Source organism: Zosterops lateralis, assembly GCF_965231275.1.
Source record: "Zosterops lateralis genome assembly, chromosome: 3".
Taxonomy (NCBI): domain Eukaryota; kingdom Metazoa; phylum Chordata; class Aves; order Passeriformes; family Zosteropidae; genus Zosterops; species Zosterops lateralis.
In genome coordinates this window covers 68192964-68219059 of record NC_139764.1, presented here as the reverse complement: position 1 = coordinate 68219059, position 26096 = coordinate 68192964, and the positions used below count along the sequence as shown (strand labels likewise).

The 26096-nt window shown below is 35.7% G+C and overlaps 1 protein-coding gene across 2 annotated transcripts in view; it reads left to right on the top strand.

Moving 5' to 3' along the window:
• Nucleotides 1–22358, top strand: part of FIG4 (FIG4 phosphoinositide 5-phosphatase) — a 52217-nt gene extending 29859 nt beyond the window's left edge. For both annotated transcript variants that reach the window (XM_083857166.1, XM_083857167.1), the window contains 8 exons: nucleotides 1877–2015; nucleotides 4730–4788; nucleotides 5412–5559; nucleotides 6395–6478; nucleotides 9199–9394; nucleotides 11837–11919; nucleotides 14860–14949; nucleotides 20474–22358. In XM_083857166.1, coding sequence (XP_083713292.1) covers nucleotides 1877–2015; nucleotides 4730–4788; nucleotides 5412–5559; nucleotides 6395–6478; nucleotides 9199–9394; nucleotides 11837–11919; nucleotides 14860–14949; nucleotides 20474–20651 — 977 coding nt within the window. In that variant the 3' untranslated portion in view covers nucleotides 20652–22358. The remainder of the gene's footprint in view (nucleotides 1–1876; nucleotides 2016–4729; nucleotides 4789–5411; nucleotides 5560–6394; nucleotides 6479–9198; nucleotides 9395–11836; nucleotides 11920–14859; nucleotides 14950–20473) is intronic.
• The last annotated feature ends 3738 nt before the right edge of the window (nucleotides 22359–26096 follow it).

Below are 26096 nucleotides of genomic sequence, written 5' to 3'. Positions count from 1 at the left end.
TTGGCTGAAATTATTGCTTTTGTGCATATAACAATGTTGAGAGCACACCATTCAGATTAACATTTCTGAATGTAAATCATGTAATTTGCATATCATATTTGTCCAAACTAAATGGGAAATGGAGAACTTGTTTATTTCAGTGATGTGGTCTCTTACTGTTTGCATTGGCAATAAAGTCTAGCTTCATGAATTCTTATTTGCCAAAGGTAGCACACTGGCAGTGTCACCTCTTCTGTGACATGGAGAATGGAACAAACCTCTGAGATGTTCATTTTTTTGCCAGCCACTGAAATGGTTGGAAGCCTGAGCAAAGTTCTACATCCACATTTGGGGTTGTGGTCTGATTGCAAGGATAGTCATGATATGCATGCCTTTTAGTAATAAAAGAATTAGTTCTAAAAAAGATGTTACTAAGAGAAGAAAAAAATAGAAATAAATAAAATTTATTTCCATCTTGTCATCTCAATGAACTTGTAGGAAAGTACACAAACAGACATTAGTCTTCACTGAAGTTAAGATTGTCTTTGAATGAAATTTTCTTAAAGGTGCTGCACACTTCCCTCAATTTACTTAATATTTTGGTATTTGATTCCGTTTGAGGCATGTATTTTTGATGTTGTATGCATACCTTGTGTTTGAAGATGACATTGTTAAAATGTAGCATTCAGTGTCACATTTACTTTGTTGCACTTTTATTGCATATTAAAATACGTTGTTTCAATGAAATTTAAAGGTTCACTGTCCAACACTGCCTGTTCAAATGGCAACAGCTAGCTTGTTAATGTGGCACATTGAGAGAGATCATTTTGTTCTTGAAGTTTTCTGAGAAAGGAGAGAAAAAGGAAACAGTTTTAGAATAAGATGGTGATTTGCTGCACTGCATTTATTATTGTTGCTATCCATTATATATCCTTTAAAATGCAAATAAAAATTTGCATTGAGGGCTGGCTAGTTCACGAATCAGCATTTCCTTGTGTTTCTCATCTGAGAAACTTCTTTTAATGCTTGTGTATTTTATTAATTAATTAATCTGAATTAAACAGACTCAGAAAATTTTAGTAATTCGCTTGGAGTTATACAGTAGGTAACATTCAGAGCAGGGTTAAAAGAGGCCTGCTATCACTGCCTCCTAAATAAATCTCTTAGCCACATGTACACATGTACTGCTTGTCTCTCATTCAAGATACATGAATCCAAAAATAATCTACTCAGATAAGAAAGTATTTTCATGTGTTGACCTAAATGCTCTTAAGATAATTACTATTAATTAAGTTGTACAGATGAGAAAAAGTAAGACAGGTGTTGAGTAACAATTTGGTGGAACTTAAAGTATGACAAGCTAAATTGATAATTTCAACCAACAGGAAACAAGACCAAATTACTAACAGGTGTTCGTGAAGTTTAATAATTTTACTATGTATTGGCAAGAAAATCCCAAAGAGTTCATAATTTGTATGTTTTTTGGGAAACTTGTGTTGTATGGATATTGTTTAATTTCATTAAGTCATTTTTCAGCTATTTAGGCTGCGGTGAATTCACTAAGGTATGTCAGATTTCCTGAAACATGTCTGAATCCATGCATGTGCTTGATGCACACACATGGAAGACAGAATTGCAGTGTGAGGTCTGATTTCTGCCAAGTCTGGGCTCCTGAGGGAGAAGCCAAGGGAAGAGGCAGCATTGGTACCAGCCCCACGTTCCCTGCAGCGTAGCAAGTTTGCTGTAAATGAAGTTCCAGGATGCTGCTTGAAGCCCAGAGGGCCCTGCAGCAGTCGTAGGACACAGACTCTGTCTCTGAGGAGCAAAGAGAAGCAGTGTCTGAATGGGCTTGAGCTGTGCAGTGCTCCTGGTATAAAGTGTGCCTCTTGTCTAACAGATGCGGACAGGCAAGATTCTATCAATCTCTTTCTGGGAGTGTTCAAGCCTGCAGAAGGAAAGCCACATCTCTGGGAACTTCCTACTGATTTTTATTTGCATCAGAAGAACACTCTCAGTCTGTCACAGACCAGGCAAAGGTATTTTGCTGTTTTGGTTTTTTGTTTTGTTTGGTTATTCCGCTAATAAATTCTAAAAAATACACGTTGCTAATCAAATAATTAGGTCAGCCTGTCAAAAAACTTGCTGTTTTTTATGTTTATACAAAAGCTTTAAAAAAACACCTTCAAGAGATTACAAAAAAATGCTGAATGTAGGTGTTTCAAAGGACTTGGTTTAGTATGTTATTTTCCTGTCATACTTAAAAAGAAGGTTAATTTCATATGAAATTTTATCCTTCAGTGTAAAATGCTTCACTGTTTTACTGAAGTACAGTTACTACAGTTTCATTAAGCAATATACAGGTGCATTCTTCATTGTCAGATTTATTAATGGTTGAATTTGAGATTATGTGATTAGGATAATATTTATTTTTCTATGTACTGCACTTAGACTGCAGCTGTGCATACCAAGAAACCCATGATTTTCTACCTTCCTTTCAGCATATCTAGCCTGTTTTGAAGACTATTTTTCTTCAATTGCATTCCACTGTAGTTGCATCGTAATAAACAGAAGTAATAAAGTATAAAAATTTTAAATTAATTTGATTGCTTCACAGAGGGAAATTATTCCTTTGAAGACTATAAATACTGTGCATTAAAAAAAATCCATTTTAACAAAAAGGACAGTACTGAACTTGTCAACTAAATAATCTCTTAGGATTTTGTCTGGTTTTATCTTTATTCATTCTGTGAGCCATAGAGCTCTTTAGTACAAATGGCAGATCTGAATATCTGCATTTAGATTTTTGTCTGGGCAAAACTGCAAGTGTTTAACCAGTGCGATCAGTCCCTGTTGTCTGCTTATTCTGTTAACCTGTCATAGCAGCTGGCACGTGATATGGCTCTTTCTGAATTTCAGTCCTCTTGTATTGTCTCCTGAGGCTTCTCTTAAAGGTAGCTTATATGAGCCATACAACCAAGGGCTATTTCAGGCATACATTTAACATGCAATATTAATTTTCTTGACTACTCGTTCTGAACATTATTGCATGTCTAAAATTAATTCAGCTGATATATTGCAAATATGCAAATGTTCTAGTCTCCCTTTCATCTGTTACTCTGTTAAAACAGCCATCTCTTATTTGTCACACATACTGTTCTCAAATGAGGTGGAATATTAAAAAGAAATGTTGCTACTGTTCATTTACTTGTTAACTTTTTTACCTTTCATTCTAATCAGAATTTCTTCTGAGCAGTTACAATATACAGTCAAGATGTTTCATTATGTGAATAGAATTATACCTTCCTGTAATAAGTAGGTAAAACAAATATGTGAAAAAAATCCTCCAAGTAATTTTTTGTTTCTACCAAACATTTGGACAAGTTCTTTGTGTAACTTTTTCCTGCCTGTCTGTGTAGTGCCTCTTGTAGGTTCCTTGGGCACAGCAGCAAAAGAAATAGTGACACTCACAATGAAATCAAAGATATAGGAGAAGGAAGATGATGTGTCCTGTCATCGAAACTTCTTTTGACTATCTGTGCTTTTCCTATATTGTAATTACCCCCTCATCAGGGGGAAAATATTTAATAAGGTTCATATCTTCTATGTAATTTATGATTCATGTGAAAGGACAGTGAATATGGAAAAGGAGACTTTGTGTTGCCATGTTACTTATCATTTATGCAGGCAACAAAACTGGGTGTGTCTGCATAATTTCTGAAGGCACTGGAGAAAATAGCTTACTAGCATGGGAGTTTGAGGAGAGGCAGGACCATCAGCCATAACTCATTCTTTACTGTCTAGGATATACACAATTCTTGGAACTGAAGTGTGTTTTCCTGCCTGTGCTGTATCATCTCCTGAATTCCACTAACAAGCCTATTCCTGGCCATGGGAATATACCCATTGTGTCTGCTGCAGATGGCTACATTGACAGGAGTAGGAGATAACCACATTAATACTCTGATTAGAGCCCTCATAGTATTGTGAATACACACGTATTTGAAATAAAAATCAATGAAGACAATTGTGTTTTCATTCTGTGTAATGAAATAGAAGGAACTATCTGAATAAACCAGAGAAGAAATTAAAGTATATTTGAGAAGAGATAATAAAAATGTGTAAACATGAATGAAAGATAAAACATGCTTTGTTTTATGAATGTTGCATGACTTCCTTTGCTGTTTTACAGGAATCCTGAATAAGCTTCCAGCAGGGCTTGAATTTTGCTGTTAGATACACCAATGGCACTCGCTCATGACAGCTGTTACATGAAAATGTATTTCTTTGTGTAGAAGTCAGCTGCTTTGACAATCATCCATTCTTGTTATCATTGACCTTCACTTCTTCCTAACTTTATCCTATATTTTGGGATCTGAATAATATGTGGGAGGGGATGCCTTCCCCCCACTCCTCCCACCCTGCAACAGCCAAAAGAAAAGAAATACATAAATACTTTTGTTATGTACTAAGACTTAATTTTTCAGTGCTGTAGAGGTAGTCACCTGAAACATATTTTTTAAATGAAACAAAACCACTCTTCTGTCCATACCTGTATTGCACTTCATGTGTTTAAATTTCTTCATTTAAGAGCAAAGTAGTTGGACAGGGGCCTCTTGAAATGCTCCATCCAATTCAGCAATGTTTATTGAAGTGACACTGTATGGATGAGTAAATGTTACATTCAAACTGGATAGGCTGGATACAAGATCCAATTTCCTGTATCGATTTTGCTTCTGTTTTTCCTGTACAGCTATACCTTCTGGTGGACCACAGGTGTGCTAAAGCATTTACCTCTTCCTTTTGATGAAGGTAGGATCTATATTTGCTCCTTGCCTTGCAGACTATCTTGAAAAAGAAGTTTTAGTCACAAATGCTTTTAAAGTGTTTTAGATTCCAAATCTGGGGAAAAAAACGTTTTTCCATAATGGTTTCTAAATACTTCTTTGCCTCCTCCCCCCGTCCCCCCCTCAAGGAGATATGATTTTTCAATTGCAGGTTGCAATAGTACCTAAGTGGCTAAAACTTGACCTTCATGAGCCAGGGCACACTTAATTATTTTATTTTTTTTTCTTGTCTATTAGCATATATAGTCTGTGCTGGTGAACCTATTCCTAATTATAGCTAGTGTGTCTTTTTTCTCTCTTTCTTATTTTCTGTCAATATAGCTAGTGTGTCTTATTTCTCTGTGGTGTTGTGGAGCATGTTTTATTAGGAATTGTCATCATAAAGTGAAATCAAATTACAGTGGTTGATAATGCATATTTATTAAAGATGTGCAATACATCTTCTTCATGTCATATTTCCTTGTCTCAGATGGGATATGAATGTAGAAAAAAATTGCCTGGCATGGTGGATAGGAGAGCAGACTACTGTTTGATTAGATTTTTTGCAAGAGTCAGTAATTGCTAGTAAAAAGATTTTTTTCTCCTCAGTGACATGTGCTGAAAACAGACGCAAGTTGACAGTGAAGAAATTCCACAAATATGAAGAGGAAATTGATATCCACAATGAGTTTTTTAGGCCATATGAGTTGAGCAGTTTTGATGAGACCTTCTGCTTGGCAATGACCAATTCTACACGGTATATTGGGATGTTTTGTGGCTCTAAATCCTTGACTGGAAGTTGATTTGGTGTGAATTAAATATGCATTTGATTTATTTGGTTAAATATGTGTGATTTCAAATTTAGCAAAGTTCTTGAAATTAAATCACAATGCTGTGTGGAAATGTTACTCTTAAAAAAAGTCAGTTAAAATAGCAATTAGATTTCAAATTATTTTTTGTTATGGAGTGCCTGGTGTCTGGGCACTTGATGGCTGAGAGATGAACTTTTCTCTGTTGACTCAGATCACAGAGGCTACTTTCAAAAAAATTGTTTTCTCATTGTTCTGCTCCCATTTTGCAGTTGTTTTCCTCAGTTCATCTGGTTCTCACAGCTGGTCAGATTTTTGTTATAATTATTATTTTTTATTATTTTTTTTTAATTGGCAGCAGTCAGCTGGATATTCTGAGCATAATCTGAATCATGGTTTGGCTAAAGACTTCCAGGCAGATTATGTTTCATGTAGCTGTTTGACCCAATTTGTGTGTTGGCAGCATTTTGAAAACAATATACAAAGCCCTGAGTTACCAGGCTTCTTCAGCACAGGAATGGAGCACAGTGCTTTAGCATCTTTGGCAAGTGGTGATACTTGCAGCTGTTTTATGGAACTAAATAATGCAACTGAAAGCTTTTTAAAAACTTTGGTTATGTATACATCAACTTAAAATGATAAAATTAGAACTTAATATCTCTCATTTATTTATTATTTTTTAGTTCACAGATAGATGTTAGAGGTGGTTCTTCCAGAAAATTTAAAAATTTTGTCTTGCACTTTGTTCATGAACACTTTTTCTTTTCTTTCTTATTTTGGCAGAGATTTTATGCCTAAGAATGTGGGAATTGATCCAAGTCCGTTTACTGTTCGTAAACCTGATGAAACTGGAAAATCTGTGTTGGGGTAAGTCTGAAATCAGGAATTTTGTTGTGGTTTAATAGTAATGAAATTGTAATGAATACATATAAACTCTCACGTGTGTGTCTGTGCAACATATTCTATGTTACATGGGAAATAAAACATTCCTTGGTGTTATACTGCAGAATTGTACACTGAAAAATCACATCTAATTTGAGATCTTTATTTGAGACTAGGAATTCTTAATTCAACTTGTTTAATATTTTCTGTTTTCTCTCATTCCTCAAAGTGAAAATCATGAGAAGATTTTACCAATAAGTTATTAAAATTTGATCATCTCTTCATCCTAGTGGCAGCTCTATTCTCTATTGGAGTTGACAGCAGTGCATATTTTCTTGTTGTCTTTTTAAAAAATGATAAATTTTTCATAAATAGTGCATATTCTGAAACAGCAATAAATGCCACTTTCAGCATAGTCTTTGATAAAATATGTTGTTAAAATATTTATGGATAAAATTATATAAATCAATCCAGCAACAGTTGCTGGGACAAATCAATGCTTCATTTAGCTGCTTTTACATCCTGGACGTGCTTTGTAATTCTGTTTATTCCACTGCTGTGTCCCACAAGGGCTGTGCAGAATCTTCCCGAATTTCTTCTCTCTTTGGTAGTTCATAATAAGGAAACCTTTTGTCAGTAGTTACTGTGCTGTGACAGCCTTATAAGTTCCTCTGAAAACTTGCTGTTCTGTTAAACACTACAACAGTTGTCTGTCTCATGTGCTCTGATCCTGAGGGTCTCATTGTCAATAAATGTTGAGAGTAGACTATACTTATCACCAGTAGAACCTCATTTCAGGCTGCTGATTCCCTGGGAATAAACAGGAAGACCATTTGACTGTTACACAGTTTATCTCTGCTAAGAATTTGAGTTTATGAGTATTTTGAGGATGAGCTTTATTCTTCCACTATGGTAGAATGTCAGATTTTGGACTAATTTGTCTCCAGGTACTCCATTAAATAGTTGACCATTATATAATTTTCTCAGGAACTTTTCTTCAAGCTCTTCATTGGGATTTTTAGGGATTGATGTGGGGCAGAGAATCAGCTCCATCAAAGCCACATTCCAGGACTGCCTGTGTATCACTTATAAGGCTTCCCCTTCATTGACTCTGTTGTAGAGTAAAAAATAGCTTCACTCTTGCACCTCACCCATACTTAGCCTTGCAAAAGGTGGTACCTTTGCCTTGCTCATTTGTCATCATCTTTTGATCTAAGACATTTCTGAAGGAAATTTGGTGATCTCTTTTTGTCTGTAGGCATTCAAGTCCCAAGGATGCTTAGATCTTGGCTGAGTACATGTTGGGACTGGGGTGAGGATAACACTCTTAGCAGTGTTGGGCTACTTGCTCCATTCCTCAATTTTCAGAAAGGACTCCTTTTCTTGTGACATTCACCTCATCTAGAAAAGTAGGGAAAAATCTCTTTATTTTCCCTAAAAAGAATGTTTGTCTTCATAACTTCCTGTAAATTTCAGTCCAAGGAAGTGTCAGGTTCTGCAGAGTCAGAAATCAAAGTCACCCATGGTGTTATTTTCCCCAAGGCATTTCCAGCTCCAAGATTTTTTCTGATACAATCATGGTCTTGCGGGTGGGGCATGCTCTTAGAACCTTTGGAAGGACTCTCCTACTTGTTTATATGTGTTTCTTGAGCATATGATGTGTGGCTAATTCAGTACAGGGATAAACTGCTGTGTGAATTTCACTTCAAGAGACAGCATCTGTAACAGTAATGGTGCTCCACTAGGGCTCAAGTGATGCTGAGAGCACCAGACCTGCATCTCCAAATAGTATTTGCATCAATCTGTGTGCTCTTTTCACAGCCTCTAGCATGCTGTTTCCTTCCTTTAGAATAAGTCACACACTGTCTGTCAGTGATACATGGGACAGTCACTGCAGCAAGGAAGAGATGTTCCTTCCCTATTTCCAGGGATTTGTCTGTAAACTATCTATTCATTAGCTAATACCTATTTATTAGCTGCCTTCTCTGAAAGATTGTGACTATGTCTAAGAGGAAATTGCAACTAAATACTCTTCTGTGGCCAGTAGGAAAGGATGCAGAGCACATAAGTCCAGTATGATTTCTGAGGGGTGAAGTAGTATGTATCTTTCAGAGTGCATAGAGTTAAATTCAGTGTTAGCCTGCTTACATAGAGATGCTGTATCTTGAAGGCTTCTTATAAATAAGGCACCTCTTTATATTGACTAGAATTTCTTGAGTGAGAAATATATACTGCATCAAAAAATGTTTCTGATTAAAGAATTAAATTGAGAGGAGATGTATGGAAAATAAAGGAAAAAAGTGACAATATCATTAAAATTTGGAATCAAGATTAAGGAAGCTATTAGAGTCACTACTGTTATTAATCAGAAAGTGAAACTTTTTCCAAGATCAAAACCAAAGATGTTATGTCTCAATTAATTTTTATTCCTTATTATTTATTCAGATATGGGGAGGAATTTAAGTAAAGAATCAGAGAATTGGTGGAGAAAGGCTGACAGAATCCTTTGGGCTTTCTTTAAATGCTCTGGAATAACAAGAGATTAAAGAAGAGAAATCAATCAGGGATTTAAAAAGATGAATAAAAAGTTGCCCCAGAGGTTAAAACTTATTTCCCTGGAAAGATTGTAACCAAGATTAGGAATTTTAAATATTCATTGCAAATATCCTGCTGAGTTCGTAAATACACACTGGCTTTCCTAATAGGAACAAAAATAATAGAGAAGAAACTGTGCTTCAGCGCAAAACAGCTGCTAGTGCTCCTCCTCCCCCAAGTGAGGAAGCAGTGTCAAGTAGTTCTGAAGATGATTCTGGGACAGATAAAGAAGATGAAGGTGCTGTTTCTCAACGTTCAACTCCAGTAAAAGTGACTGATGCAGGAGACAATACAAAAATCACAGAGGTAAGAAATTACTGTGTTAGGCAAGAAAGCTTGAAAGTCACATTCCCTTAAAAAAGCATTATAGAACAGTCAGAAGTAAAGCACTGAGAAATTTAGTGACAAAGGTCTCCAGTATATTTTTTTGTGCAGATATTAGCATAACTGCAGCAGCACTGCTTTTTAACCTTTTCTGTTCTTCTTGTCATGTAAGAGTGAAACACAGAGGAAAATAGCATTAAATTAAAAGAAAACTACTGTCAAAAACCTATGGCATTTGAAAGGTATTTGGGTCATTACAGAATGTAAAGTGCACCTGTATTAGTTGTGTTAATTCAGAGCAGTAGTGCACATCTGATTATTGTCTGTTACCGTGCTCTGGCACACATCATTAGGTGGCCTTGGAGCATACAAATAAGATTCCTTTTCTCCAGGAATATACTTGATCTACCTACTTAATCAACATTAGGTTCATGGCAGTTAATCTGGAGCAAACCCCTGGAAAGATATGTAGTATGAACCTGAGGTCTTGAGAACCACCTCTTATAATTACAAAGCAATTCGTTTTGGATGATGCCACTTGCTTAGGTCAATTAACTGTAAATTAATGTTCATTCTGTCTAAATTTCAACCTGATTTATGTGAACACTTTTAAAACCCCATAATTATGTGGTCTGGCATTTAAAGAAAAATTAACTTCAAAAATGTACATGATAATGTGCACAGGTCGGATGCTATTACTGCTACTAAGGTTGCAGATAATGGCAGTGAATAAAATAGTGAAATAAATTGCATTCGCCCAGTCTGGTGGAAAGAATGTATATTTTCAGTTGTGGACTATTAATCTCTTTTTGCTAGCTTAACTCCCATTTTGTTGGACTCCCTTGGGTGCTAATTTAATGAAAATATTGAGTTGTATGAAGAATTATGGAAGTATCTATTTTATTAGTTCATGTTATAGTCATTCAAATTCCTTGTAGATCTCCATTTTGGATACCATTGAAAGTGTCTTAGCAAAAGGTTATGCTAATGTATTCTATATAACGTATTGTATAGAAATATAAGGAAAATACTTATGTTGTTTGGCAAGGTTGTTTTTTTTAAAGTCACAGCTAATTTAAATGGTTATTGATTGTGCATGTTATCACTTCTGAAGAAAATTGAGTATTTATGACCTTAGCATGAAATGTAGTGCCTCATAGGCAACAGACAATTACACTGCCTTTTTTAATTTTTTTATTTTTTTGCCAAAATTCAAATTTTGATTCTATTCAGTCTTTAGCCTAGGGTCGTGTGTTCTCAGATAATGGATTTTCAGCCTTCAATAGTGCAGTAGTGTCTTATTCCTAAGTCAGTATTCCTAAGACTTTATTGAGTTAATAATAATAGAGTACCTGTTCTCCAGCAAATCAGATTGTTTCTATATTTTTTTAATAAAAATCCAAGTTGAAATTTTATTATTGATTCCTGCTGTTGCATATTTCATCTTACATCAGTTTTTCCCTCTGTTTTGAACACATTCAGCACTCAGACCTAAGATACCCTTTTTAGATTTTTAAGATGCTTAAATGAAAGGTGTGTGTAAACACAAAGTATGATTTGAAATATTGAATTTCAGTGGCTTAAAAATTGGGTGAGCTATTCTGACTTTTTAGTAATGATGTGAAGAAATATCTTCCAATTTATTAGCACTTTTTCATGCATTGTATTTTAGTCATAATTTGCATTGTTAATTCATGTCATTCCTTATTGTCTGGGGAACTCAAAAAGCTAATTCCTTTCTGTTCACATCTCTGAGAAGTTAATAAAAAATGCATTTATACTTCTGGTCAGGATATACCTTTCTGAAGTTCTTTGACTTTGAATCGTTTCGAACTAAGAGAAAATTGTCTTTCAATTTGACTCACAGTCATATGTGTCTTGTCAGAAAACTCCCCTCAGTTTAGCACTGAATCACTAGACACAGTTAGTGAACTATTGGATGTACATTGATTCCTTGTAATAGTTGACTGACATGATTGCATAATGTATAAAATAAAAATAGTTTTGTTCAACCTGAGGTTTGTAATTATTGCAGAATTGACAGCAGGAAATGTGAAAACGAATGTGGGAGAACATTCTGAAGGAATATGATTTATTCTATATTAAGTTTCAACACAGAACAGAATTTAATAACTACACCATTTTGTTCTATTAATATAATTTATTCTCCTAATATGTTGTTTTAGCTGATGATATCTTTCAATAATTCTTTACTTGTTGAATAAATGTGTTGATTAATATTTTTAAAAAATTATTTTCCTAAAAAAAAATGTGTAAACCAAGATTGCTGTGGATGTGAGAAACCTGTTTGTTTTTTGTCTGCACTTCAGAAATGATATTTTTGTTTGTAAGGAAGTTCTTAAGAGAAAACTTTCTTTGGATGTTGGTACAGTATTATTAACCTGAATTTTTCTTATTTCCCAGAATGTAGTGCAATCAACAAAAGATGTATATGGAGTCAATCTTTCAGATATCCCTTCAGAAGATGATCTTGCAATATATGCAAGGTGAGAGAAATTTCCAGTGGTAATCGGTAAAGAGTAATTTGAGCTAGTTAAGTGCAGTTTGTGAAAGTGCTGCCTTTGATTATTTAAATGAGAAATTTGCCTATACATGCTATCTCTTTCAAAATCAAACTATTTTCAGCTGTCTGTGTCAGTTCTGGTTTCAGTGGAAGCTCTGCAGACATCTCTAAAAGCAAAATTTGGAGCTTAAGTCAAATGAAAGATGCTTCAAAAGAAATACCTGTCACTTAATATAATCCTAGAAATTAATAAGTAAATTCATAGGAATTCCATATTCCATTGATAAGTAAATCCCACAGAAATGGTTCCATGACTGCAAGCTTTATAAACTGTTGGGTTTGCATTTTTCAAGTGTTGAATTAGTCCAATTCAAGTCAGTCATAATGAAATAGCTTATCCTGTAAAAATGCATATAAAATAATAGAAGTTGTCTTTTTGTTTAACATGATGTCATATAGGGGTCTAAAAAATCTACAGCTCATCTCAGGAAAGCACTGTGTGTATATTGAAGTGAATACTTGTGAGACATGCATTGAAATGGCCTTGTGTGCATTTGTTTTTATTTTCTAATGTGTAATAGCAGTAGCTACCTTGCAATATTTGAAACCTTTTCAATTTTTAAGAGAAATTTTAATTCACTGTGATGTCTATTTGGTGATATGTGGTTTTATCCTGACTTACTTCATTAATCCACTCAAGGCATTTTTTCTTTTTATTTAAAATTTTTTTTCTCCTAATTTTTCTTTGGGTGTGGCTATTTCTCCTGCACTCTTCTGTTCTTTAAAATTCGTATTTCTACCTATTTCCTATGAGCTGAGTCATTTGAGGATACTACACTTGAATAGGGTTAAGGAGAATAATTATCATTATATCGGAAAATTTTACCTTCATCTATTTTTATTTTAACCCTAGAAGATGGATGCAAATTTGACAATTATCCTTTGATACAACAGTTAGTTATTGTGGTTCTGAAAATGGCCGAGTGTGAGCTGTTATCTACTGAGAGTCTCTCTGTGCAAATGAACAACTCTGTGTTAACATCCAGCTACTTCCAATTTTATAATTTCTTCAGGCTGGACTAATGTTCAATCTCTTGTTAATGTAAAACTGTAAACCCCTTGGAGGCTTTGAAGCTCCCTATTTATATCTTTTTAAAGAAAAAATAAACCTTGCATTTATTTCATTTCCTTCGAGCAATGCAGGTTTTAAAATAGAAAAAATTACAAATTCTTTATCTCTTCTAGCTAACAAGACATAGTGCTATTTCTGGTCTGGTGTGCTGATTTATGCAATAAAGGATGTCAGTAAAATCTATACTTTCCAAAATGTACATCGCTTGAGAATAGCAGCAATTTGTTTCACAGTATGATTACAGTTCTCACATCAAGCCTTTTTCTGTGGCTGGAATAAGGGAAATGGGGATGTAAGATCCTGACTCCACGTGACAAGGCTGGACATGATACATGTTTTTTCATTATTAGGATTAAAGTCTTGCAGATTCAAAGTACTTGAGGTTAAGTTGCTTTACATCAACTGATCTATATTAAGCCTGTTTGCAAAAGCAAATTAAAGCAAATTTGGATCTATTCAGCCTGTTTTCACTGATAGCAGAGATAATACTCTTTAAAACAGAAAGCACAGAAGCACAGGTTGGTTGAATTTGGAAGGGACAGGAAGTCCTTCAAATAATTGGAGGCTGTACACTGCAGATCAACCATGCGTGGTTATCTTCCTGACATCAGGAAACTTGCTTGCATGCACTTAGGTCTTGTAATTTAGAAAATATTGAATAATTTGAAGCAATTATTGGTTTGCCTTTGGATTTTTAAGTCGGTTTCAATAGCAGGCTCCTGCACTAGAAGATCTTCATTATCTTGATTTCCACTTAAAATTCTCTTACTTAGTAATGTAAGTATTTATTCTTTTAACGGTCAAAGTGATGTTGCTTGTCTCAGAGGCTTTTGTTTCTACAGTATAGACTCTGAATGGAGCAGAAAAAAAAGCTGCAATAATTTGTTTAGGAACATGTTGTTCATTTGACTTCTGTACACTCTTTCATGCAATTGTTTTTGCATTGGTAATTATAGTTGCTTGTTAAAATGTAGTAAATATTCCTGAAGTAGACCAGTAAGACTTCTTAAGCTAAATGGAAGCTCGCTGTTAAGAGAAACCCTCTGCCTGAGAAAATTAAACTAGTAAATCACAACTGACATTTACTTGTCTCTTCAGTGACACAGATATGTTGGAGAGTGAACAAATTGAGTGCAAGATAGCTACATATATTTACATTTGAAACTGTCTGACTTTTCCTTCTATTCTGAGTGACTAAGATTAGTAAAAAACTACTTTTCAGAAGATTTTGTTCCACTTCATTGCCAAGAAAAATAACCCAGGACAGTATTTTCCATTGGCAGTGTCTTCCAGCAAATATTTGGAGATGGAGAAATTGTCCCAAAAGGTTGTGCTTGTAAATAAGTGATCTGGACTAACAGTGTTTCAGATGAACAAACTAGATTGAATTCAGCAGAGGACTGACTTAAATCTGAAACTTAGGAAACTTTGTATCTTTTGCTGATTTTTCCATAGGCTTTTCCTCTGACTAATTGCTTTGAGAAAGACATAGGAAGTTGACTGTAGAGGGCTGCCTGTTTCTTTAGGGAGACCTGTTTCTTCTCATGACATACTAGGTGACACCAATTGATAAGCAAATCTTTTTTCAAAGGAGGTTCTAAGTTCATGCATCCACCCTCTATGAATTTTTTAGAATCTCTCTTGTTCACCAGAGAGGTGCATCATGACCAGTGACTTACATAGCATGATTCAAAATCTCATTTCTTAGTGTCATTTTCTTTTGTTTGATGATTTTTGGGGGATAGTTCTTTTATTTCTTTGATTTATTCTTTGATCTACTGCTTTTCACAGGTTTGTTCAGCTGGGACAGAGTCAGCATAAACAAGACAAGGGCAGCCAGCAATTTTACTCAAAACACTCCTTGGACACAGTTATAAATTTGTAAGTATTCTTTTTCTTTTTTCCCTTTAGCCTTATTTTGCTTTTGTCATTAGATATGAATAGTGATCAGGTAAATTTGATGTTAAATTGCTTGAGAGTCATACTTCCATTTTCTTTACTGCATAAGGGGATTCAATGCATAGCATGAAGAACTGTTTTTTTGAGGGTTTGTGTATTTTGGGGTTTTTTTTTTTGTTTGTGTTCTTTTGGGGAGTCTTGTTTTTTGCTTTGTTTTTTTGTTTTTGAAGTATCAAGGGGCTTGTATTTAAGTCTTAGCAATCCTGAATTAACAGAAAGTGCTGCATCTACTGAGTTTAGAGGGCAATCTTTTCTTGCATATTCTTCACTAAAAAACATTCAAAGTTGCATTTCAATCTTCTTAGTACTAGTGTACTGGAAAGAAAAGGGTCATGCTATTATCCAAATGTCTTACTAATATTGAACCAGGTCTTACAATTTAGATGATCAAGTGCTACCTTTTTCTAGTTGACATCTTCCTGTACTGTAGGCAGCTTAAAGTTTCACCAAGGCAAGGCAGAATTTTATTTACTTCTGTCACTGGGGTACATGATCCTTTATCCAACAGCATGACCATTTCCTAGAACTGCAAGAGCTTTTCTGCAATCCATTGATTTACAGAAACCTCAACTTTGTTTTCTGCACTGCCTCTTCTCCACTCCTCTGTGCTGGTGAAGTGAGGAAACCTTGAACATAGCATTTATACCTAAGTAGGGAGAGACACTGGGTGAGTCTCAGTTCTCATTCTGAGAAAGAATGACATGAAACAGATGTAATGCTGTGTATGAGACAATACTGTCTAAAAGCAGTATTTAGTCACATGGTATTAGCTACATTTGAAGTGATGATACCACATTTGTAGGTAAGTGAGCCTGTAGTTTTATAATAAAACATGCCTAATGTGTATTAAATTAGTAAATTTAAAAGCTGTAAAACTGTTTTTCAGTGAGGGAGCAAGTCTCAATGTTTTAAGTGAGCATGTTTATTAAGAAAATATTTTGTAAGAAGAAGAATATTTTTGCTATGAATGAAGGCAATTTCTTTATTGCAAAATCTTCCAGCATGTAAGATAGTCTAGGAGATAATCATTCCTTTCTTACCTCTTTAAATGTAAATTTTTTCCCAATGCTGAGCTGCTGTAAAATTAATACATTAAAGAGAGTTTGTACACAGAATTCTGGTGGTTTGGGGATAGTCAGATGTTAATTTTTCTCTTTTCCCAATTTTCAATGTGTTTCTGAATAGTAGAAGTGTAAAAGTCATAGGGCACACAAATCTCTGCCTCCTGTCACTCCTCCTCTCAAAGTCATGTAGATCATCTCTCCTTGACAGTTCTACCAAACATGCTGCTCTGCACAGAGTTCGTAATTTCTTTTTTTATTACAATATATCCCTGGACAGCTTAAAAATTTTCTTTGTGTTTTGTTCTGTAACTTTTAAAAAATGTTTAAATACTATTTGGATGATGACAGATTGTTCTTTTAGTTAAATTCATAAATGTAGCCATTCTTAAAAGGCATGTTGTTCAACTCTGAAACAAGGAAGCTTTCTCTTACTTCAGAGTGTGAATTGCTGCTCTGAATCAGGAATTTCCTTGGAGAATACTAACTTTTTAGAGATAAAATAGAATGAACAAAAGTGTACTCAAGATCAGGGGGAGAGAGGGAGGGTTTTCAGTAACAGCAGCTGAGGCACCATTTGCACTTGTTTCTCGAAGAGCTCTTGAAGAAATTGAAAAATTATACTAACTTTTATTAATTTGATGTTAGATGCTTTTTAAATTGAAAAAAGAAAATCTGACAAATTTAAATCTCCAGTGGTTGCTTCATATATGTTACTAACACAATCAAACCCTAGTTCTTTTCACAGTAAAATGAATTACTCAGTCTAAAACTTTGATTTCAAATCAGCAGGGAGATATAATTTAGGCTTAGGTTAGCTGTCTTTTCAACACTTCTCAAGAAAATCTTTTTTAATAACCCCACATTTCACCATTTTAGACACTTGACCATTTTAATCAAATATATGAAGCCACTACAAAGAAGAAATATTTATTATTTTTATAATATTGCTGCAGTGATATTTATTAATTCAAATAGAAATTGTATAAATACTGAAGAGAAGGTTCTGGCTTAAATTTAGAAACTGCAAGTATAGAATAGAAATAAAAAATGGCTACTTGAACAGGGACCAAAGTGATGCAGTGAAATAATACTGAACTTGAGGGGAGGATGTGGAAGGATATTGAAATTCTTCTTTTTGTTCTTAGAAATTCCATGAAGGAAAAAATGATGTATTTTACTTAGAACTAAACAGAGCTAAACAGAGCTGGACTACTTTCAGCACAATCTGTTATAATGTGTATGAAGAGAGACTCTAAGTACTGTAGTGTGATTACTGTTGGCTGACACAATGCACCTGTTCCTAATTCCCTGGTATTAATTTTAGTATGATATAAATAATAGTGTTGTAAAACTACACTCTCAAAACCTTTTCAAATGTACTTCATACATTTATCTAGGAGTACAAGAAACTTTATTCCCTCCTGAAAAGGGAATTGAGTGTTTTGATTCCCTATAGCACAAAAGAAGAGTGTGGGTGTGGGCACGCTTAAACCTCCTTGTTCCAGAGTGTGGCTGGTGCACACATCAAGGTCCAAGCTGTCTTCGGTGCCTGTACTTCAGGTCAGGTCATAGAATGCTTTAGGTTGGAAGGACTCTTAGAGACCATCCAGTTCCAACCCCCTGCCATGGGCAGGGACACTTTCCACTAGATGAGGTTGCTGAAAGCCCTGTCCTGCCTGGCCTTGAACACTGCCAGCAATGGGGCAAACACACCTTCTCTGGGTGGTCTGTTCCAGTGCCTTGCTGCTCTCACAGTGAAGGATTTCCTCCTACTGCCTAAATTAAACCTGTATTCTTTGAGTTTAAAGCCATCACCCCTTGTCCCATCACTTCATGCCCTTTAAAAAAGTCCCTCTGCAGCTCTCTTGCAGCCTCCTTTGGGTGCTGGGAGGTGCTATAAGGCCTCCCTGGAGCCCCCTCATCTCTATGCTGAACAACCCCAACTCTGTCAGCCTGTCTTCATAGGACAGGTGCTCTAGCCCTCTGATCATCTTTGTGGATATTTGCTTAGGGTTCAAACAAGGTGAAAAGGTACATTTTGCTTACTGTTTAGGTATACTTCAGAGACTTGAGGAGAACTAATCAGTGTTGAACCAAATGCAGTGACTTTCTGGTAACTGCTAGGTGTCTGAGAGCTAATCTACATCACCATGCACTTTTCCTTGGAAGTGTGGAATATCCTCATTATAACTGAGGGTTTTAACTGTATCTTTTGCAATAGAGACATTGATACTCTTGGTGAAACCATAACCCCAGGAAGCCTGCTCACAAGTGGGATGAAAATAATTGAAAATTGCGTGTCAAGGGTGCTATCCTTTATGACATAAAGTTTATGTTCCTATCTACGTAATTTTCACTGGGAGGCCATAAAGCTACAGGTCTCTAGGGAAACCTGATAGCCAAGTCATAAATAACATGCTCTCCTTTATGACTATTGTAAGATATTAAACTTATAAAGTAGAATAGATTTTTACATTAATATGTTAGAGAAATGACTTTTAATTAAATGACTGGATAATACAAGCACTCTACAAATAGTTACAGCTTAATACAGGGTTATTAATCAAAGTTGGCATGCATGAACATGCGGGTCTTTCAATATATTTTTATCATGTTGATGAAAGTAGGAGGAAAATTGAGATTCAGTTATTAAATGCTCAAAATGAAATGCACTTTGCTGCCCAGCTTCCATTGTACCTAAGGAAAGGATTTTTTTGAGTCATTAGTTCTTCAGAAATGTCATATCTTTAGGAACCAAACAATAAACAGAGAAGGCATCAATTTAGTGTTATGGCTCTGTTTTGCTCTTTTACTTAATTTCCACTTACTAATGGACCAGACAGACCAGTTATATTTGAGTAAGTGACATCTTTTGTCATTATAAAGTGACAATAATAAGTTAGTACAGTGTGCTAGTGTCAAATGGCATTGCTAGAGTCTCAGCCTGGATGCTTTACACTGGTTAAATAAGTACTGCAGAAACGATGGATGCTTTGAAAAGCAATCTACTTTTAAAGCATCTAGACAAATGTTTTTTACTGGTTCTGAAAACACCCACCTTAAATAAACTAGAAGTGATGATGAGAAGAAACTATCACATTGTTGAGAAAAAAAAAAGTTTTAGTCTCTGCAGCCAAAGTCTGTGGGTGACCAGTGATTTTATTGTCTCAAGTTCAATAGTATATTTGTATAAATAATTCTATCATTCCTGTCAAAGAGTAATCAAATGAATGTATGGCTATGCAAAGTTGAAATATAAAATTGAAAAGTATTACTTTAATCTGGAAATCTTTTTTGTTTTATATACCATATTCCAGTTGTAGTGGAATATTAGGCACATTAGTATATCCTACATGACGTGCTGCAGTAATTTTTTAAGACTAATGAACTGTCACATGATGAAACATCCAAAATACAATATATTTTACTAAAATAAAAGGCTGCAAAATGAGGGAGCAAGAGTTTTTGGCAGTTTTAATGGAGATCCTCATTTAGAAACAGGGTCAAACATTAGTTTGTGCCCACAATGCAAGTAGGAGTTTATTAGGGCATTTTACTTATAGAAGGGCTTTCCCTTTGCTTAAGTGTTCCAGTTCTTACTTGTTTTTTACCTTCAGAAGAGGAGATTCTACACATAAAAATAACTTCTTGTCTCCTGAAAAGCACGTAGGTAGCGTAGCTTCTGTAGAATATGGCAATGATGCTAATATCTGAACCTTCATTGCATTTGGGCTGGTTGATGTTTGCCTTATGAAATAGCTTTGACAGTAAGTTGCCAGTTTACTTTCTTACCTGAGAAGTTTTGAGCCCAAAAATAGGTGTATATTAGGATTCAAATATAGTAGTTGTTGAATGAAGAAGATTTAAAAAATATTTTCATAAAATATCTGAGTGCTGTTGCTTATAATAAATTGTCTGTTTCCTGATAACAAGATGGAAATTTCTTACCTAATTAATCCTTTCCCTGTGTTGGCTCAGAGTATAATCACTTGTTATAATTGGTACTAAGTGAATAGCTCAATGAAGTCTTTATCTCCTGTAATGCATGGCACAGATCTACTTTAGCCGGGGTACTTACTGACCGTAGCAGATCTGAGGAAGGATGAAGAAATGAGGGCAGGGCAAAGGGAAGTGAGAAGGTATTCTGTAATGGGATTAATGACAACTTGCCTAATTACCCTACTTGGAAAGCTGGGTCTTATCAGGTCTGCAGTAGTGATAAAAATCTAGGTAAATGAATTATCTACTGGGAAATTGCCCTCTCATTAACTCTCCTATATATTTCAAGAGAAAGAAATACTCCTCTCTCTCTCTCTCTCTCTCTCTGTGTGGAAAATTTTTTCCTGAAGCTCCAAATATTCTGCATGTTTGTTTTTTTCCAGAATACCCATCTCCTCCTTTTCTCAAGACAATATTTATGAAGTCCAGCCTCCAAGAGCTGATAGGAAGTCGATAGAGATTTTCCATGCACACATTCAGGCTGGAAGAGGAAACATGCAGCCCCTGGGACGAGATGACTTCCTCATGTACAGAGAGTACATTCGAAACAGATATATGTAAATCCAAGCTGGATTCTCCTGCCAAATCTACCCTACTGATAAGGCACAAAAATAATTTTAGAAAGGAGATCTACTTTTGTTCTTTTGTAGAAATGAATTTATTACTAACTTTTCTATTTATTATTCTTTACTGTCACCCATTTATTGTATTGTGCTTTAGGAGAAAAGGTGGTTTAATATCTAATTTAAAAGGTTATTTAATATCTTTTTAGCTGAAAGTATATCCTAAGAGACTAAGTGAATAATGGAAGCACCCAGAGTCACTAGAGAGTATGTAACAATTTGCGGCAAAGAAAATATGGCATCTTTAGTTTTTTTAATACTAATTTCTTACATTGTTATGTTTGTTAATAAAACGGAAGTGATTTGTACACAAGAATCAGAAGAGAATAGTTTTCTTCCTCTTTCTTCCATGACAGAAAACAATCTTCTTTTACAGCAGAATATTTTCTGATATTTCTTGAGGTTTTTAGCAAAGTGAGTGCTAGAATGACTGCTTGCAATTTTCTGCTTTCTTAAGCCAAAGTGAAAAATACATGGCTTATGTCAAAATCAAAATTTGCATAAACACTAATAAACTTTGTAACCCTAATATGTGTCAAAACCTCACTGGTGCTGGTAGCTACGGGATCTGTGCCACATGCTGCAGGATGAAGATGGCTTGTGACTAATTATCACAGGTTTCTAGTAGGAGGCTGAGGAGAACCCCATAATGACTGCATTTGCAAATGAGGGAATGCTCTTCACATTACTTGGTTTGGACACCTAGAGAGTGCCAAACCCTCCTGTCATTTTTCTGTATGACAGGAATTATCCTTTTGAAGCATACTCTTCCCATTCCTGTGTTTCTGCTCCTGTGAGATGCCTTCGGGTTCAAGCCTAGAGCCTCTAGGGAAAGTGGTGTTGGTAAGTGACTGGATCAGCTGGGATGATCATGCAAGAGGAAGCAGTAGTTGGGTTCGTCAAGACTGAACATCATGTCCTGTGCTGGGTAAGAGGTAAAAGAGGCAGCAGATGTTTAAATAGGTTCTTTTGGGCTTGTGAGTAAATCATTTTTCAAATTTAATAAAAAGGGACTTTGCAATTGTGAGCTAAAATTCCCAACACTTTGTAGCCCTTTCCCTTGAAGAATACTGACAGTATCAGCAGCATTCTTGATAAAACATTTTGTTCTACAAGCTTGTACAGACCACATTTCAGAATTTTGGAATAGCAGAATAACTCTTTTAGGGATGTAGCCAACTGCATGTAACAGATGTAGAGAACATGTTTGTGTTCACAGTAAATTGCTTCTCAGGCAGCTACTGTAGATTTGTGGCTGCTTGCTCCAAACATGTTTGCATATCTTTGAATATTTTATGCAGTAAGTTGCACCTCTGTCAGTAATTCAATATAAGAAAAGATGCAGTGGGTAAAGGGAAAAAAGGTTTCTTGTGATACAAGTTTGTGTGTCTCAGGGAAGGACTTGCTTGTAGTCAATGAGAACATGGTACCTTGAGCAACCAAAGCATTTTGGTGTTCATTCCCTTTTGTTAGTTCTTTTGAGCCAAATGGTTGTAATTTAGGAGATGCAAGAATTAATTGTCACTTCAGATAATACTTCATTGCAATTGTCAGTGTTTTTATCCTCTGGAAAAATAAACCTATATTGAATTTTTTTTCCCAATATAAAAATACTTAGAAGGAATAAATGCTTTAGAAAAATGTAGAGCTGGAGTTCGTGTCTTAATGAGACAAACACACATTTCCCTTACTGCACGTAAACTATTGAAAGGAATATTTTCTAGACTATCACAGACCTTACTTTTACTTTGGATAGATACTGGTAATTCATAAAAGTTACCCTTGAAAGTGTACCACTTACCCACAGATAACTCAAAAGATGAAACTCCCTTTTCAGCAACCAATTATGTTGTTGCAAAATTTAGAGATAGTAATAATTTTACAGCTCTAGGAAAAAATATGTTCAGCCCTCAGCAATTCAGACACTCCTCAAAGAAGAGGATTAAAGGAGATTGGTTTACAGTTCTGAGAGCTGAATGACACCTCAGTGATGGCTTCTGTGATCTACCATCAGTGTACTCTGAGCAGCCATTCAGAATGCTTCAGGGTGCCAATGTCAACTTTCAATAGGCTTGTTTAAAGAAAAAAAAAAAAGGCCAATGCACAAAGCAAAACTCCCAGCTTAACCCTGAGTAAATTCAACAGTCTGAGTGGACCTGTTGCCTAATGCACATAAACGACTATTTGAAATAGAAATACACTCAATCACCTCCCTAACAAGTTTGGCTGAGTGAAGGACTCCCAAGGTGCTGCCTCTGCATCTACCTACTTTATTCCATTCTTGTGATAATAAGGTTCAGTTCTCAAGAGTGTTAGAAGCTCTCAATAGATGCATATATTTCCCTTTCAGAAGCAGAAGAAAAAGAAAAATAAGAATAAACATGAAAAGAGTGGGCTGTGTTGGCTCTGAAGAGTAACATGGTGCTCTTTTTCACTCTTCAGTGCTAATAAACACCTTTAACTTTAAACCATATGCGTTGCAGCAGCCCTCTCATTAGAGGGTATAAATGAGCCAGGCACAGACTTCTTGTTAAACACAGCATAAAAAGGGTCCTGGTTTATTCCTCTTCACAGCTTAGTCATCTTAACTCCAACTATTCACTGGCTCTGGCTGCAGCAAGCTCTTAGATTTCCCTTCCAGCCTCTGACTGCTGGTTATTTTCTGGTAAACTAAGACTGCATGTATTGGTTTGCAGACTCTGACTGCAGTCTTTTACCCGGCTAGACTGTGGCTGCAGGTTCCAGCAACAGACTCTAACTGCAGACCCAGACTGATCTCACAGCAGTGATTCTCTCTCCCCAGGGTCCTGCTTCACAATTACTTGCTCTCCTTCATACTCCTCAAGGTTCCTCCTCTTACCAGCTAACCCGCTCTTTTATCACACTTTATTGGATATAGCCGTTACTCATCAGGGGTGAGGCTGTATTGGTTAATTAGCACAGCTGTTACTTATTGGGGGTGAGGTCACCTGTATTCCCTTCTCCTACACATATGGACAAAAGAAATATATGAGAAATATGTTGATTTTTCCTCCAAAGTATGTTTCTTTTGTTTCAGTGTGTTTAAATGTTACATTGTGATACAATCCCAAAATGTACACCTGGAAAATAATGACTTCAAGTTCTTTTCCTGTAGAATCAGGAAGCACAGATATCGAATTAGGACTGATTTGGTCATTTCTGTGCCATTTCTGTGCCAGTGGATTTTGATGCCAGTCCAACAGCTTAAGCTTTGTGCTGTGACTGCAGGAGCAGTTCTTTTCCACGATTTTCATTGGTAGTTTCCCCTCCTTGTGAGTCCTGTGTCCACTTGCAAAACCCAGTGACTTTTTGTTCTCTTCCTCTCATTTTCCAGAGGGACTCATCTGTGGTGCTGAAGTAGGACCTTTCAATGTTCACACAGCTACCAAGGGGAAGAAGAAAAAGAGCTGTGAATAATTCTGGGGTGACACTTGTGGCAGCTCTTAGTTTTGTTACTGACTTTCTGAGATTTTTCTTCATCATCCAGGAAGGTTCTCTTGGCTTTCACAGACTTGGGCCAGCCTTCACTTGTATAAACTCCAAAGCATATGCCCTGTCAAATAGTCATGTTTTACAGTCAGAGGAAATACCTGCTTCACTCAGGAGATCATTTCATTCTCCACGGGGATTTCACCCTATCAGTAATTACATGGACAAGTCCAGTTCACTGAGGGTAAAACTGAAGTATGTACACAGGAGTGTTCTATTTGCTGGCATAGTAGGGAAAAATACAATGTGCTTGGCTTCCAAATGCCTCCCTCTGTCTTGTATATATTTAAAAACCTAATTAAAGTTGTCATTTTTGGTGGTGATTTAGAAGTAATGTGAAACTAGTGTGTAAAGTTACAAAATGCTACTAATTAAAAATCATATATTGAAATGACAACCCTTGCAAATATTGATAATCAGCAGTCCACTGCTGGAGTTATTAAATCTACCTGCTACAAAAAAAAATGATTGCAGCTGCTGATCTGTCCACTGGAACCAAGCAAGAGATTGCTGAGAAATGGCATGAAAAACAATATTTAGTATTATTATGTATTGCTCCTCCAGAAAGACATTCTCTTTGCATGACCCAGGGTTTGACTAGAACATTTATATTCCTTTTTTTTAAATACTTTCATCTTTGTAGCATAGATACAAGGTAATCAAGGTAGGACAGCCAACAGCATGATAAAAACCATCTCTGATGCTCCATTTGCATTTCCCCATTCTAGGGGAGTTGTGCTGCCAGCACTAAAGCCCTGTGTGGTTTTCAATCATTGCAACAGCCACCTCTCATTTCCAGCGAGATTCAGATGTGGCCCTGAAATAGGTGTTATTTTGTAGTCCCTAACAGCTCAGGTACTCTTTTTTGTTTTGGTTTGGTTTTTTTGGTGTTTTGTTTTGTTTTGTTTTGTTTTGTTTTTGGGGTTTTTGGGGGGTTTTTTTGTTTGTTTTTGTTTGTTGGTGGTTTTTTTTCCCTTTCTTTTTGTTTTTCTCTCTCTCGCTTTGCTATTTTTGTTTGTTTATTTGGGTTTTTTGTTTGTTTGTTTGTTTTTAAGGGGTTATCTCTTGTTTATTTCCCTTTTTCTTCTTCTGATTTTTTGGTAGTGTGTTTGACTTTTTCAGCATCTGTGGTTCAGAATCCTTTTTCTCACATGTAATTGTGTCACAAGTAGTTTTCCCACTACATCTATCTCCTCCTTTTGGAGTTTTCACTTCTTGAAGCAAAACTCTGTAGTTCCAATACACTGTCTTGCTTGTTTTATTACTGATGTATTCTGAGTTGCCATCAATGAGACAATGTAACTTTTTTTAACTTGTTTGATTTTCCACCTACTTCCCTGGAAATACAATGTGGATTATGTAAAGAGGAGAAAATAAAAGGAGAAACTAAAGGAAGTGGTAGGATTTTGAGTCTCAATCAAACTTAAACCTTGCTTGGAGACATTCTCCGCAGGCCATAATAGCTTCTCCAGTAATAAAATTAAATACCCTGTGCCACCCTCTTCCTGGGTTTTCCCCAGATCACATTATTGGATAATTGACTCAGATGCTCACAAGCCTAAACTATGAAACTTGATGCTGCGTTTAAGGTTCCACACTATATTTTGAGGGTTTTTTTTATTTTTCTCCTCCACAGCTTGCAAGGGTATTTTGTAGGCTCATGAACTTCCTTCTTAGCAAGAGAGGGACCACTCAGTAAAACCTTTCCTAAGAGAGGCAGGATTTTAAGAAAGAGTTAGACAAGTTACCCAGTGGAAAATCCTTTTCCCTGGATGTTCTGATAACCTTTCTACAGTAAGTTCCTAAGGGAGGTTTTTAGACATTTTTCCTTCTGGTCTCCCTTCTTTCCACGTAAATTACAATTTTTTACCAG